At 46.7% G+C, this 17,417-nt stretch overlaps 1 protein-coding gene across 1 annotated transcript in view; it reads left to right on the top strand.

The window, feature by feature from the left end:
* The window catches only part of LOC137378586 (ninjurin-2-like), a 78,434-nt gene extending 61,820 nt beyond the window's left edge, over positions 1-16,614 (top strand). The window contains exons 3-5 of the mRNA XM_068048890.1: positions 14,564-14,716; positions 15,634-15,734; positions 16,515-16,614. Of these exons, the coding sequence (XP_067904991.1) occupies positions 14,564-14,716; positions 15,634-15,734; positions 16,515-16,614 (354 nt within the window). The remainder of the gene's footprint in view (positions 1-14,563; positions 14,717-15,633; positions 15,735-16,514) is intronic.
* Positions 16,615-17,417: the final 803 nt, after the last annotated feature.

Genomic DNA, 17,417 nt, shown 5'->3' with positions numbered 1-17,417 from the left:
ACAGTGTGGATTATTAGTATGTAATGTGTGTGGCAGAATCCATGATAGCATAGGGATCGTCTGCAGTATCAACTCAATTTACTAACCAAAAATATATTGAATATATATTTGTTACTGTGTATAATCTGACAACAAGGAGAAATTAAGAATATTTTATTTTGAACAGAGACAGATCCTGCAGTTTTCAGAACAGTGTGGATTCATGGACATAACCTAACAAACCACATCAGCTGCCAGGACTAAAGATGGTGCTGCTGAAATAATCACAGGAAGGCAACCCTTAGACAGACCCTTAGAAAATAGGCGACAGGTTTAGATAGAGGATTTGGATTGGCGTAGGCTTGGAGGGCCGAAGGGCCTGTTCCTGTGCTGTAATTTTCTTTGTTCTTTGTTCTTTAAACACATGTCAGCACACAATGGCGGGAGAGAGAAAGCTAGTGAGTGAGCGAGCGGGCCGGGGCTGGGGATGGGGGGGAGCAGAGCGGAATGGGTCAGGGATGGGAGGGGAGCGGAGTGGAGGGGAGCGGGCTGGGGACAGGGGGGAGCGGAGCGGGCCAGGCCCGGGAACAGGGGAGGAGCGGAGCGGGCTGGGGCCGGGGGAGCGGGCTGGGCCGGGGATGGTGGGGGGTAGGGGTGGTGGGGGAGCAGAGCAGCCGAAAGAGCGAAGCGGCCGAAGAGAGCAGTGAGGGGGGAGCAGTGCGGCCAGCGAGAGCAGCCGGCGGGGAGAGGAGCTTGACGCATGGGTGAATATGTTAACGTTGCATTGATGTACGCATAAAGCGCATGAGCAGAGGCTGACCAGACGCGTTGCCCAAAGATGCACACGTCACGCGATGACATCATCGGCACATGCGCTAGCCAGTCCTGGCAAGTCAGAACGCAGCGCACGCGCAGAGAGCAGGAGCCCATCTGCGCAAGTGCACACCTTGGCGCAGCCTGGTGACCTCAGTGGCTGGCTGCGTTGTCAGGAATCACTTTGTTTAAATTAACTTTATTACTAAATTTACTTTTGCCCCCTTTCCCCCAATTCTGACAGCTTTCTGAAAGTGTTGATGAAGCCTCAGGACATCTGGATTAAAAGCATTATACCCATTGCACAAAGATTCAAAGCCTGACCCAAGCTTTGGTGTCGAAGGAGGAGAGTGGAATTGCATTATTTGAAACTACATATGAAAATGGATTTTTATTAAAGATTTTTTTTAGATTAGAGATACAGCACTGAAACAGGCCCTTCGGCCCACCGAGTCTGTGCCGAACATCAACCACCCATTTATACTAATCCTACACTAATCCCATATTCCTACCAAACATCCCCACCTGTCCCTATATTTCCCTACCACCTACCTATACTAGTGACACTTTATAATGGCCAATTTACCTATCAACCTGCAAGTCTTTTGGCTTGTGGGAGGAAACCGGAGCACCCGGAGAAAACCCACGCAGACACAGGGAGAACTTGCAAACTCCACACAGGCAGTACCCGGAATTGAACCCAGGTCCCTGGAGCTGTGAGGCTGCGGTGCTAACCACTGCGCCACTGTGCCGCCCCTGATGATGGAAAGGTTCTTATCTTCAGTGGAGAAGTACTAGGTGTAAGACTGAAATTACCATTCTGCAGAAATGTTGGGCTGGATTTTATGATTGCACCATCGGGAGCAGTGGCGGATGTGCAATTTGGTGGAGATCATGCATGTGACGTCAGCATTCGCACAGCCGCGATTATGCGGTGGGCAGCCATTTTGCATAATGGAGACGGCTATTGCCCCCAATCATGTGGCAGGGGCAGCAATGGAGACGCGCCTCCACGCAAAGAATAGTGGTAATCTGGAATGAGCTGCCTGAGGAGGTGGTGGAGGCAGGAACAGTAGCAGCATTTGAGAGGCATCTGGACAAGTAATTGAATGAGCAAGGCATAGAGGGATATGGAATTAATGCAGGCAGGTGGGATTAGTATAGATAGACACTATGGTCGGCATGGACGCGGTAGACCGAAGGGCCTGTTTCTATGCTGTACGACTCTATGACTCTATTAACGGCATCACCTGATGTTGGAGCAGGTGCTGGCGCCATTTTTTAAAGGGCTGCCAGCCCTGTATATAGGCTCTCCAGGCAGCAGTGCATTAAAACAAAATCTCTGTGTTTTGAATTAAATTTCAACCCCCTTCACACATAATCCCCTCGCAGATTCAGCATAGCGGCAATGTCCACTGCAAACCCCACTTCCCTTAAAAAACTCCAGTGAAGTTACCTTTCCTTTTGAAGCACTGAGGATCTCTCTGCAGTGGCACCAGCTTTGGAAAGTCAAGAAACTGAAGGCCCGTGAGTGCTGCGTATCAAACTCAGAATTGAGAACACTACGGTGGATCGCAGTGAATGACATTCAAATGTGTTTAAATCAGTATGTAAAATATTTAAATGATAATGCCATTGCGTTAGGGCATCAGTGTCGCCACAGTACTTCCCCGCCTCCGACAAAATCAGAAAAAGGCATTACAGCGCCAGGTTCCATGGTGGATGGTTCCACGGGGATACTCCGGCCCTCCATGCCAACGATCCCGCCTTCAACCGGAGCATAGAACTCAGCCCGTTAAATTTTATGCTATACTTGTCTGGGTTTGAATGGCAAACACTGTTGGTACAACTGATACCTGCTATCTGTCTTCACTAATAGGAATCTCTCATTGGATTCAACGTAGTTTGATTGTCAATAACAATATAATTTAATCTCATTAGTGGGACAGCATAAAAGTCTTTCTCAGGAGGCACAAGTGCCACTTACCTCTGCACTTAGCCCAGAACCCCTTGGCCACTCGTAACTGCTGATTCAACAATATGCAAAGGCTGAACACACAAGCCATGGTCGTACCCAGCCATCCCTTGGGTCGACGCCTGACACTCTTGCACTGACAGAGGATCACCAACAATGGATAGAAACTTACATAAACTAAATTCAGTAGTTATTACAAAAATCATCTCCAACAAACAGAGAGTCTTTAACTGTCCGTTCACCCGTGAGGCCCAGGTACATCTATTGCTTTCTCTTAATTATTTTATGAGTGCTCCTACGTGGTGCTCTCCTTTCGCTGCCAGCTGCGATGGAGGCAGGCTGCTGAACTTGTCACCCCATGGCCTAGGATGACCTTGGCAGCTGTCCTCTGCCTGTCTGAGGCCTGCTAGGCCCAGGAATGCTGAGTAGCTCCTGCACAGGTGTAGGAGCCTCCTCTGTAGGTACGACAACATGAGGCGCTGGTGTCACTGGTAGAGGAGCTGAGGAACCGCTGTCCACTCCAGGAGTGCCATGAGAGAAGCCCCCAGAAACTGAAGGCAGCTTCTCATCGTCCTTTGTAAGGCACTTCCCTACTAACCTGAGATGAACAAGGACCTGGTGGAGACTCCAAGTGCTTCTTCCCTCTCTCGCCTTCCCACTACTGGATAGAGCTCAGGATAAGGTGATGGCATATCTCCAGCATCCACTGACTGACCTGCTGGATGTGGTATTTTATCAGAGTTGCCAATCTCTCAATGGAGGAAGGCATGCACTCAGATGAGAGGGAAATCGCAGCACCCATGGCTGGATGGAGTCCTGCACTGTCTGAGCCAGGCCATGCATACCCTTTGGAAACCCCACCAGATTTTCACGCACCTCACGTTGGACGTCCAGCATCTGCCACCTCACAGATGACTCCAGTGGCATGTCATCAGCCTGGGGCTCAGCCTGGGCCTGGCCTCCCACACTCCTCCGTTGTCAGTGGCCTCAGCTGTCACAGCCTCCAATAGCTGGAAAGCCGCATGTGTGGTGCTTTCACCAGGTTGTGACCCCAATTCTATTCATGAACGCATACCTACCAAGGTGAAAGTATCTGCACTGGTGGAGGGTGCAGGGGAATGTTGTGATGTTGAGCTCTCTGAGGTCCCCTCCACCTCCTCAGAGGTGGACGACTGTCCCCTGGAGATGGCAGCTCTGTTCTTGCGCATGACCTGTGAAAGAGAACAGAATGATCAGCACTTCTCGTCTCTCCAGACAGGAGCCCAGAGAGTTGCCTACATCTCAAATTGATGTCTCTACATTGGAGGACATATGTACACTATCCCTTATGCACGCCTGAGGCTTCCCTTGTGCCCGCTGATGAGGTGGCTCACCTCCTGCGAATGCACTCTGGCTTCACCGTCTTCGATGGAGCAGCTGGCATGATAACCTGCCAGCTCTAGAGCCTCCGCCTCCATGGGTGTCAGGATGGCGATCACTGGGAGTCCGCCACTAGTTCAGATCCTCTCTTTTGCGTTCTGGGCCCTATTCTCTTGTGGTAATAAGGAAGAATAATGTTAGTGACCGCACTAGAGCAAACACAATGCCTAATCACCTTGCATGCTTGCTGCTGTGTCTGGGGCCAATGCATGCATGTGCCACTAGATTTCTCTTGAATCACCCGGCAAGGGTCAGCAGTGTGAGGCTCACTCCCCTAGACAGAGCTGCAGACATTCCTTACAAAGGAGATGCTGTAGCCTCCACCCATTGCCACCAGCATGGTGGTGTCTCTCCCCTCACCATCTGCACCCTCATACTTATCCTTTTGCTGCCCCCAAAGGGCACTGAGTGGGGAACTCACCCTTGTGGGGTGGAGAAGGTCTGGGACACGTTTGCGGCACTACAGCCAGGCTCACCGGACGATGCCACAGCTGCTGACTTCTGCTGTGACCTCCGTCCAGGCTTGCTTGGTTAGGTGGGGAGGTCTCGTCCTTCTGTCCCTGGGGAAGAGGACCTCCTGCCTTGCCCAAGCAGCCTGGAGGAGAACATGCAGGGAGTTGACACTGTACCGTAGGGTCCTCCAGAATCTTGCCTCTGCCATGCCTACGCGTGCATTCCTCCTACACATTTCTTTGGAGGATGCTGGAAGGATCACCGGCAGCTGGATGCTGGAAGGGTCACCAGCAGCTGGATGCTGGAGGGACCACCGGCAGCTGGATGCTGGAGCGGTCACTGGCATCTGGATGCTGGAGGGGTCACTGGTAGCTGGATGCCGGAGGGGTCACTGGCAGCTGGATGCCGGAGGGGTCACTGGCAGCTGGATGCCGGAGGGGTCACTGGCAGCTGGATGCCGGAGGGGTCACTGGCAGCTGGATGCCAAAGGAGTCACTGGCAGCTGGATGCTGGAGGGGTCACTGGCAGCTGGATGCCGGAGGGGTCACTGGCAGCTGGATGCCGGAGGGGTCACTGGCAGCTGGATACCAAAGGAGTCACTGGCAGCTGGATGCCGGAGGGGTCACTGGCAGCTGGATGCCAAAGGAGTCACTGGCAGCTGGATGCTGGAGGGGTCACTGACAGCTGGATGCCGGAGGGGTCACTGGCAGCTGGATGCCGGAGGGGTCACTGGCAGCTGGATGCCTGAGGAGTCACTGGATGCTGGAGGGGTCACTGGCAGCTGGATGCCGGAGGGGTCACTGGCAGCTGGATGCCGGAGGGGTCACTGACAGCTGGATGCCAAAGGAGTCACTGGCAGCTGGATGCTGGAGGGGTCACTGGCAGCTGGATGCCGGAGGGGTCACTGGCAGCTGAATGCCAAAGGAGTCACTGGCAGCTGGATGCCGGAGGGGTCACCGGGAGCTGGATGCCGGAGGTCACTGGCAGCTGGATGCCGGAGGAGTCTCCGGGAGCTGGATGCCTGAGGAGTCACTGACAGCTGGATGCCGGAGGGGTCACTGGCAGCTGGATGCCGGAGGGGTCACTGGCAGCTGGATGCCGGAGGGGTCACTGGCAGCTGGATGCCAAAGGAGTCACTGGCAGCTGGATGCTGGAGGGGTCACTGGCAGCTGGATGCCGGAGGGGTCACTGGCAGCTGGATGCCGGAGGGGTCACTGGCAGCTGGATGCCAAAGGAGTCACTGGCAGCTGGATGCCGGAGGGGTCACTGGCAGCTGGATGCCAAAGGAGTCACTGGCAGCTGGATGCTGGAGGGGTCACTGACAGCTGGATGCCGGAGGGGTCACTGGCAGCTGGATGCCGGAGGGGTCACTGGCAGCTGGATGCCAAAGGAGTCACTGGATGCTGGAGGGGTCACTGGCAGCTGGATGCCGGAGGGGTCACTGGCAGCTGGATGCCGGAGGGGTCACTGACAGCTGGATGCCAAAGGAGTCACTGGCAGCTGGATGCTGGAGGGGTCACTGGCAGCTGGATGCCGGAGGGGTCACTGGCAGCTGAATGCCAAAGGAGTCACTGGCAGCTGGATGCCGGAGGGGTCACCGGGAGCTGGATGCCGGAGGTCACTGGCAGCTGGATGCCGGAGGAGTCTCCGGGAGCTGGATGCCTGAGGAGTCACTGACAGCTGGATGCCGGAGGAGTCACCGGGAGCTGGATGCCAGAGGAGTCACTGGTAACTGGATGCTGGCAGGTCTGAGTCTTTGGAGAATGTTTGCAGGGATGAGAGTTGCAGGAACAGACATGTGCATCATGTCTTGGGTGCTGGCAGCCTTTTAAATATGGTTCCAGCAACTCCTTCTGTTTCAGGTGACAACGGGAGTCGCTGCTTTAAATTCCACCTCCAGCCACTGAGTGACTGGTCACCCCACCGGCTGGCCGGTAATTGGCCAGCTGGCGCAAAATTGCTATGGGAATAGGAGTTGGAGTGGGAGGGCTTTCACCACCCGCTTCCACTTCTATTTCTATCTACCCTTTCCCACCTGGTCCCGTGAAATCCCACCCAATGGTACAAAAGCAATGAAAAGTATTGACTGACTATTTTGTCTACAGTTAGTACCGTTCCTAAAATGAGCAAAAGTTAAAATAAAATACATTTCTAATGCAGTAATAAAGTTCCAACAAATTGGTGGCTTCACCAAGGTAGAGGGCATTATCAACTGTAATCATGTAGATGACAAAAATCCTTTAGCATACCCAATAAGAAGGCGATTACAGCATAAATTTGCAAATGCTTTGACTACACCATGAGAAAATAAAGTACCTCGAGACACAAATCCCTGCAATGCACATAATGCTTGTACTGCAGAATCAAACATGATTTGAAGAAGGAAGAATGGATGACCAATTCCTCAGAGACGTCAGATAACTCTGATTGGGGGGAAATTTTCCCAAGCCCTTGGGAGCGGGTTTGGAGGTGGGGGGTGGGGGGTGGGAGCCAGAAAATTTGAAAAAATGCATTGGGCCTGTTCCCACCTCCAGCCGCTTTGCCAAGGAATGGGCTGAGTGCGATGTCAGCAGCCAACGCAGCAGCAGCAGTGGGAAGCCAATTGACGTTGTTTAGGAAGCAATTAGGAGGCATTTTCCCAGCAACTCACAGGAGGTGTGTGCACAGCAGGAGGTTGGAACGGCATCATAATGACATGCAATGTGAACTTTAAATGAGGGTAACAGCAAGTCTGAGGTCATCCGTAGGCAGAGACTTGCCATTGCAGTAGTATGTCATTTGGACTGCTGTCATGGTTGGAGCTTGGGGTGAAGAACTGCTTGCTGGCTCCTTCAGCCTCATCTCACCTCCATTTTGCTCTGCCCTCATGTGTGCCAGTCACTTCAGCAGCACACTCACTACAGTCACAGTGAAGGCTGCTGGCTGCCCTTTAAATCATGCACGCTGATTTGCCCTCCTGCCGCCTCGACCCGCCCATCATCCCTAATTGGATGGCGATCCCAGAGGCGGGTTCTTTTGGACTTTCGGAAGATTGAACCGGAAGGTGTACCACTCTCATCTCTGGGTTATGGACCCAGAAATTAAGCTGCCTCCCATTTAAAGACTAAAGTGGCAAAATTCAGCCCTATATCATTACATCTGCATCCCATAAGAGAACACATACAATAAGGTATAAAGGTAAACTAGAGCCTTCAGGGAAATTAAAGCAATCCTTTAGATCCTACAGGCTGAATTTTAACTTTCAGACCCGCTTGCAGCAGGAGAGCCCGACAGTGCTTCAGGAACCTGAAAGTTTTAGCGATGTGTTTATCAGCAGCTTTTTAACCCAGACACTGCATTTGCGGGTTCCCAACCAATTTGAGCAGGCAGGCATGATGACGATTCGTATCAGCCCCTGTCAGTTCCACTATTTAAAGAGACCTCGCGAGAATCAAACTTGGATCATTTTACAGCAGTGTAGACAGAGCCAAAACCTGCAGAAATGGAGGCTTAACATGGCAAGGCAGTGCCATGCTTCTCTCATGTATCTCTGGAGATAATGCTGCAGGCTTTAAGGGGCCTCAGGGAGATTCTGTTCCCCATAGATGGCAGGATGAAGATAGCCACTGGATACAAGCAGATGTGATTGAAAGTGGTTAATGAGGGCAGCAGGAATGTGATGCCTCACTCCTTGATACAGTGCCGTGAGAGGTTCAATGACCTAATTAGGGCAGGAGAGGTGAGTGGCATGGCACATTCAAGTACAAACCCCCTCACTTTGCCTCCTTAAGCCTTCTCCTGCACATCACTCCTCAGACCAATACTCTTTCCAGCTGCACCCATCCCTCTCTGTCAAGGCACCTTCTTACATCCCCCTCTGACCAGCCAACACTGTCACTCACCCTCATCTTACTGGAATATCACACCCATCCCTCACAGTGACTCTCCAAAAATGTTGTCATCCACCCTCTCAAAACATACTACTTCTCACACTCATAGGTCTCTTCTTTCTCTCCTTGCAGGAGGAGAGTGCAGAACACCAGGGAGAGACAGAGAACTGGGGGTGGCCCTCCAGTCATAACCACCCTGACAGTAGCAGAGGAGGAAGTGATGGCGACAAGCCAGATCTTGGCATGCCTGGCCATTGGAGATGGAGAAATGGGGGCATCCCATCTACCTGGTGACAGAATTAAATATCACACAGCCTCATGGCACACAACACTCATTGATAGTGACTTGATGTCAGCAGCCACTGAAATATGGTGATCTGTACAATGATGACTTGGAACCCTCTCACCTTGTTAGTTCTAACTCATGTCTTTCATTTCCCAAAGCGCCTACAAGCATCCCTCAGGATCTTCCCCTGCTGACCCCCTTGCATCCCGCTCAGTCACAGCCCCACATGTTGCCTCCTGTCCCAATGACCAAGTTTGTTCCTGCAAAAGTGCAAGAGAGGCAGCCTTTGGTGAGGCCTTCACAGGCTCCAAAACCCAGAGGGCATTGGTCACCAGCATCTGAGCAGTCAGAGCAGGGATACAAGCAGCCTGCCTCTAGCTCTGCTGAAGCCACAGGGGTAGCACCATGGAGGAGTACTAGAAGAATGAAGAGAGAGGATTTGTAGTTGCATAAGGGTATTAACTTGGGTGTTTAACACTGTGTTTAATTGTCACATAATTCAGATTCATATTTATGCACCATAACATGTTTTTTCACTGCTTTATTGTTCCACCATACCTGTTTTTGCCTATCGCCTGTCAAGGGACCTTCTAGCTTGTGAAGAATGGTAGGACAAGAGTTAAAGGCGAGCAGTGGGTAACATTGAAACATAGAAAATAGGAGCAGGAGTAGGCCATTCGACCCTTCGAGTCTGCTCCGCCATTCATTATGATCATGGCTGATCATCCAACTCAGTAACCTGTTCCCATTTAATATATGGTCCCCAGATAAGGGATGTATCAGATATTAAACTGATAAGAACAGATACAGGTGTCTATAAGAGGGATGAATTGTTTATTGTGGGACTGCTTTGTGTTTGGGCCTGGTGGGGGGAGGGCACAGTGCTTTCAGATTTTGTTTGCCAGGTGACTGAACTGCCTCAGTTTAACTGAAGCATGTCTGGATGAGGCTGTCCCGGGCATCCCTGGCAACTATGTGTGCAGCTGCTGGTGTCCTTGCCACATCACTCTATTCCTGTTCCTCATCCTCCTCCTGTTGCTTCTCCTCCAAAGTTGCAGAGCCCTGATCACTTTCATCTTGCTGGAGCTTCAGTCCTTGTTGTGCAAGGCACAGCAGACAACTACCATTCCAAAAATCACAATCAGTGCATACTGAAGGACTCACCTACATCTGTCCAGGCACCTGAGTCGCATCCTCAGCACCCCGATTGCTTGCTCAATTACAGCTCTGATGCTTATGTGGCTTCTGTTGTACCTTTCCTGGGCATCAGTGGTAGGGCTCCTCATCAGTCACATAGTCCTTGTCTCCAAGGAGCCATCCGTGGACTCAAGGTGTGAATATCTATGGGAGATTTGACTGGCGCAGGATGAATGCAATATGGCAGCTACCTGAAAATCTTGGCACAGACATGCATGATGATTTTTCAGTGGTTGCAGACCAGCTGAACATTGATGTAGTGAAATCTCTTTCAGTTGATGAATACTGCTGGGTGATCTGGGAGTGCCTTGATTGCCATATATGTGCAGTATATGATTCCCTGTACTTGTGGGAAACCAGTAACGGCAGCCCCCATTCATTCTGATTGGCCTCATCGGAAGCGAAGTGCACATAAGTGGCAGCCTTGGAAAACATGGCACCATCACCTGTGAAATGCACTTGTGGGCAGTAGATTGAGATTCTACAGAGGTTGCCAGCAGATTCCCGGAAGGAGCCAGAGGTGAAGAAATTCAGGGCTGTGGTGACCTTCAGCGGCACTGGAAATGTGTGCCCACCTGGTCCAATTGGAAGGAGCTCTTCTCCCAGGAGGTTGCAAATGATAGCAATGACCTGACGGGAAACACTGAACCTTCAGAGACAGTGATGCTCAGTCAAGTCCAGGAAGATTTTCCTCTGCCTATATACCTTGTGGTGTGGTTATCGCCTCCTGTAAGCTGGAGCTCCATGCCAATCTCCTCTGTTTTGTGGAGCGGCAGGTGGTTGAAAAGAAGGCTACCACTGCTCCTGCTGGTATTGTTGTTGCTGCTCGCCGTGTCCCTCATCTGAGGTCCAGATAAAACTGCATTAGCGGCTTGATCATAAGTCAGGGAGATGAGGGTTTCATCACAGTAAACTCTGCAATTGGGCACATTACTTTCTATTGGCCATGTTTACAATCACAGTACAGCTATTTGCTTTACAGTATATTTTTTGTAGAGAATTGCACTTTTCTGGTAGGTTTACTTTTCAACAACTAAAACTCCCTTTTTTACACAATGCAAGCATGATACATTGCAAGATACATTAAAATGAATTCAATGCCCTTGGCGTACTTGTTTAATCAGCTTTTTATTGTATGTTTTCCCTTTCGGAGGCATAAACTGCTACAGCAAAATACTGCAGTTTCTGGAAATCTGAAACAAAAGCAAAAAATGCTGGAAATACTCAGCAGGTTAGGCAGCATCTGTGGAGAGAAAAACAGAGTTTCAGCTCAATGACCTTTCTTCAGAACTGATCTTCTGCATGCTGCTTATGCATGTGCCAACACTAACTGAGGGAGTATCGTGGTAATGAACTGCACAGGCAACTAGTGGACTGCATGGGATACAGATAGCCTGATACTTTTATCCGCAATTAATCATGAGGAATGAGGATCAACACTAGAATCTACTTTGCTGATCTCACCATGAGTTCATTCATCTCAGGCAGTACCTATGGTCACTTAAGCCGGTCTATGTGATGGCACAGAAGTGCCACTGATGAGTAATAATCGATGGCAACAATGGGACCTCAGACATGCCACTGCTGGAATACATATACTTAGAATAAACACCAATCTGAATGAGCATAAAACATCTGTAAAGTCTCTTCTTTCATTATGATTGAAACCATTATACAAGCAAGTTAAAGACAGACATGACTACAATTGGAATGTGAATCCTAAGATCTCAGTCATGAAAGATGCTCCTACCAAAGGCCTTATTACTGAGAATGTCACTGCAGATGCTACTGCTGTTCTCAATGCCACTGGTTTCAAACAACTCCATTGCACTCAGCTGTTTCTTGCTATCACATGGAGTGAATTGAATTGATTGAAGACTAGCATCTGTGATGGTGCAGAACTCAGGAGGAGACCAAGATGGATCATCTGCTTTGCACTTCTGGTTGAAGTTGGTTGCAAACGGTTCAGCCTCGTCTTTTGCACACACGTGCTGGACTCATTGAGGATGGGGATGTTCATGGAGCCTCCTCCTCCTGATAGTTGTTTAATTGTCCAACACCATTCATGACTGGATGTGGCAGGACTGAAGAGCTTTGATCTGATCCACTGTTTGTGGGGTTGCTTACCTCTGTCTATAGCATACTGCTTCACTGTTTAGCATGCATGTAGTCCCATGTTGTAGCTTCACCAGGTTGACACCTAATTCTTAGGTACTCTTAGTCTTGCTCCTGGAATACTCTCCTACACTCTTCGTTGAAGGCTTGAACCCTTGGCTTGATGGTAATGGTAGAGTGAGGGATATGTCAGGCAATGAGGTCACAGATTGTGGTGGAATACAATTCTGTTGCTGATGATGGCCCACAATTCTGAATCTATTCCATTTAGCATTGTGGTAGTGCCATACAACACAAAGGAGGGTGCCCTCAGTGTGAAGACAGAAATTTGGCATCACAAGGACTATGCGGTGGTCACTCCTACCAATACTTTCATGGACAGATGTATCTGCAACAGGTAGATTGGTGAGGATGAGATCAAATAGGTTTTTCCCTCATGTTGGTTCTCCTACCACCTGCCGCAGGCCCAATCTGGCAGCTATGTTCTTCAGGATCCAACCAGCTCATTCAGTATTGGTGCTACTGAGCCACTCTTGGTGATGAACATTGAAGGCCTTATGTGCCTTTGCTACCCTCATTGCTTCTTCCAAGTGGTGTTCAACATGGAGGAGTACTGATTTATCAGCTGAAGGAGGGCAGTAAGTGATAATCAGCAGGAGATTTTCATTTTCCATGTTTGACCTGATGCTATGAAACTTCAGACGACTTGGCTCATGAAATTCCTTCCTATAGTACATTCTGTCACCATAGCCTGCAATTACAATTTGCATAACTCTCTTTCAATATGGGGCGGCAGTGGCGCAGTGGTTAGCACTGCAGCCTCACAGCTCCAGCGACCCGGGTTCAATTCTGGGTACTGCCTGTGCGGAGTTTGCAAGTTTTCCCTGTGATCGCGTGGGTTTTCGCCGGGTGCCCCAGTTTCCTCCCACAGCCAAAGACTTGCAGGTTGATAGGTAAATTGGCCATTATAAATTGCCCCTAGTATAGGTAGGTGGTCGGGGAATTGAGGGAAGTTGGGGATGTGGTAGGAATATGGGATTAATGTAGGATTAGTATAAATGGGTGGTTGATGGTCGGCACAGACTCGGTGGGCTGAAGGGCCTGTTTCAGTGCTGTATCTCTAAATAAAATAAATAAATAAATTTCTGTAGGAATACAATGCTTTTAGCAACTGCAAGTTTTCTTCATTTTTATACATGCCCTGTGCTGCTATGTTACTCTTATATTCTTGTTTATTTACTTTTTTTAAGCTATGAAGCTTCTTCCACCATTCTGCAAGATCCTCTCAGTAGTGGATTTGAGGCAGGATATTCCTCTGAATACCACCCAATTTTTGGCATGCTCGAGGGGATGGAGGTGAAAATTGGTGTGGGCGCTCATTACACTGGACCTCTGCCAATTTTTAAGCCATCATATAGCTTCCACTGGTTGCTGAAAGCACTTGTCCAAGTAGGTGTTGGTATGTGTAAATGAGGTGGTAATGACACTAACGTCATGCATCGTATATCCCATCACTACCACCTTGGTAATGCTGGATGTGACTTGCACTTGTACACAACATGTGTCCAGTATTCCTTGGTAATCAAAAGGGCCAAACAAAGTATAATTGGCAACAGCAGAAATGTAAAAAGTAATGTTGGAATTTCACTTCCTTAGTGGAGGTACCACATGTTCCCAGTTGGAGAGGATACCTAGCACTTCAAGCTGCTACTGGTATTGCAGCAGAAATTAATTCCCACTTCACTGTCCTTTCCTCCCCACCCCCTCAAGTGGTGAGTTCCTAAGTATAGGTCAGGCGATACCAAAAATATTTATAACTGGCCTGATGCAGAAAGTTCAGTAAGATCAGTGCCAAATCCTTCAGGTGTGCAAAAATCCTGCTTCGTCATAATTACAGCAGCAATCATGCCAGAGAGGAAAATCTGACATCCATAGAGCCCACATTGTCTGTCACTTACTGACATGCTTGTTACCTCTCCATCATAGACATGCTTGTTACCTCTCCATCATATTCAAAGGTTTCCATGTTAGGCCTCATGAGGAAAATGGACTTTTCAAATTTGTGACTCATCCACTTTGCATCAATGTTCACCATTCCATAGTTTCATTACTGAGCTTTCCATTGCTTACACCAGCTACATTACTCATTAGCTGCTTAAGAAGTGGCAATGGCTGACTATTATAGGTGTATCATATTCAGCTACCCTTTCATTCATGCTTATGAAATAACATCCAACCAAATTACACATTGCAAAACTGTACCATCTTATTAAAGGACCATAAATTAAATAGAGTATTCAGCTAACTTTGAATAAAAGAAGAAAATGTGCTTTAAGGTGTGTTATAACAGTGAGTTTGGATTGTGTTGCTTTTTTAGTTCCTAATGTCTTTAGACACCTGCCGTTCTGCTAAATTCAGGAATGATGCACTATACTTACAGTCTATTTTCTCTTCCAGGTAATAAGGAACATCAACACGTATGCCAGAACAAAGACTATTGCTCAGGGCTTTCTAGATATTGCCCTATTTACTGCGAATGCATCACAGATGAAACATCTCCTGCAACAAGGCCCAGGAATACAGTTTTACTATTTCCTGTTTGTTCTACTGGTGTGTACATGAAACACCTTTTAGGATATAGTAATATTAAATTGGCCTCAGGACCCACTGTTTAGAATCCATTGCATGTGGTGGTACAACGATTGAAAGCAAAGCAGTGTTTATTCTGCAAACCATGAATTCAACTTTACAACATAGAAAACCACATTTGTGATAGTATCCTGGTTATTGGTAACCCAAAGTCATAATTCAAATCCCATCACATCAAATTGTGGAACTGAATTCAGTAAAATCTGGTACTTGTAGGATAGAACCAAACAAATTATCATCAAAACTGCTGGATTATTGTAAAAATGGAATTATTTGACTAATGTTCCTCAGAGAAAGCAAATTAGCACCTCTACCTGGTCTGATCTACACATGGCTTCAGTCCAACTCTATATGCTAAACTCTTAATGCCCTCTGCATTGCTAGGGCATATCATTCAGTTATAAAAGCAATTACTATAACAAGTGGATGGGCAATAAATACAGCCTTGTTAGTATCACCCATATATCTGAACAAATTTGTAAGAAAACTTGATTTAGTTCTATTTGTGTAAGACTCAGTAACAATAAATAATCAGTGATTACCCTTCGTGTATTGAGAGGTTTGAAGAAGTAGGGGTTCTGCTACTCAATGTTTGAATTACCTTTTTTAAAATGAATTAAATTGTCAAATAAGACAACCCAATTCCTTTTAAACTGCTTACTTGTAAGAATTGTATGGACAGAAATGCAAGTTTCATTCTAAAACAAAACAATGGTATATTTAAAAATGTTTCATAGACATTGTACTAAATTTAAGTATGTATGATAAAACATTTTTATATCCAGAGTGATTAGTGAAATACTAAATCATATGTTGGGTTGTTGTACATCATCACACACTACAGGTTTTGTTCAATGTTGCCATTTATTGTTTTACAGTGCATCTCCATCATTCTCCAGTTGATTGTTGCAGCTCTGTTAATTTATAAAGGATCAAAGAACATAGAATGTGATGATCCCGAGCGCAGACTCAGTGACAGGTATATTGGTTCTTACCACATATACGCAGCTTGTTCTTTAAAGATTTATCTTGCCTTTCACTTGATAACCCATGTATTAAGATTTAACTGAAAGCAGACAAGGATTTTTTGTGTAATGGATATGTCAATGGCATGGCTTTAATAAGAATGTGGGAATAGAGTTACACTCAAAATGTTTCCGGTGCACTTCCCCCAAAATCAGCCAAACCAGTGCAAAAGATCATAGGATTTCAAGGAAAAATTATGTTCAGTGCAAATTGGGTTTCTGCAATCTTTTGCCCTGGTTTAAAATACATTGTGCTGGAAGCTGGCCTCGCCCACAGATTGAATTCATGAGCATGATGAGTTTCTGCTAATTGTGCCAATTTGCAAGCTTTCAAGTAAGCTCTCCAAATAAACCTCTTTTTTAGGCGCTAGGGCACTAATAGGCAACTTTTTAAAATGTTTAAATATTAAAAATGATTTAATTTACAAATAAACTAACTACTGTACACCAATGAAACTAGTAAATGTTTCTGTATAGTTTTTTTAAAGTCACTTTCAGTTCTTTAAAACCTGGTTACTCACAGGTGGTGGACTAGACTTATACAAAATGCTTATTTTCTGTGATACACCCATTTTCAGCTGTGTCGATAAAACTGAACCAGGTTACTGCTCTTAAATACATCAAGGAATATTTTTAGCGCAAGGAAAATAAAACAATTATGTTCTAAACGCTGTTTGGTTGCACTGGTTTTAAAACAAAGTTATGTTTATAATTATGCAAATGAGTTTGAGCAGAAACTTGAACCGTAACTTAATTTTGGAAAACCAGCGCAATTTGAGCACAATTTGCACCCAGATTGCCAACTGTGTCCCAAGCGAAAACTCTGCACCGTGATTTTTAACTGGCAGGTTCAGACATTATCCTCATAGTTCCACTAGCTAAAGGATGGAGGAGCAACAAGGATTAATGTAGGAAGAGAAAAGCAAAATACTGCTGCTGGAGAGAGAAACAGTGTTAATATTTCAAGTCTGTGACCTTTCATCAGAACTCATAAGGATTTTAAGGATTAATGTAGGTACAGCTGTTCAAAAAAGTGGAATAAACGATAAACATACTTACACTCAAGCATGTCTTGTGTGAAATTATCGTTACAACACTGAAAAAGTTTATAAAATTATGAAAAAATCCTGTTAGTAGAGCAAATTGGCAATATTTTATTATAATCCAAATCTTGTAAAAATGGAAAGAGTCTTTCAAATAACCCTGCCAGTATGATACATTGCATTTTTAAATTCCAAAACTGGCATTTTGAATCAAAACATCTTTTTTGCCATGTTTACTGCCAATTATTGTTCAAATGTTATCCAAAATGGTCATATTAATTTCCACTAATTATATATGAAGATTGGCAGCATTCTCTTCAGTAGAAATGATGATACTTAACATAAAAAGGTGTTCTATAGCCACAAAAGTAAATGAAAATACTATGACTTAATACCCTTTCATCTCCTTAGTTTGGTATTACGGCAGAGTATTTGCAGTTTATCAAATAGAGACCATTCATCATGGACCACTGACCAAGAAAATGTTTATACTTGTGACCTGACCTCATAACTCATAGGCAATCAAATCAGAAGTGTGAAACTTATTTTGATAAGATTTGGTCCGTGCTATTTATTCTGCTTAAACCATATGTT

The sequence above is a fragment of the Heterodontus francisci genome, chromosome 17 (genome assembly GCF_036365525.1).
Source record: "Heterodontus francisci isolate sHetFra1 chromosome 17, sHetFra1.hap1, whole genome shotgun sequence".
NCBI lineage: Eukaryota > Metazoa > Chordata > Chondrichthyes > Heterodontiformes > Heterodontidae > Heterodontus > Heterodontus francisci.
This window is presented reverse-complemented; position numbering and strand designations above follow the sequence as displayed.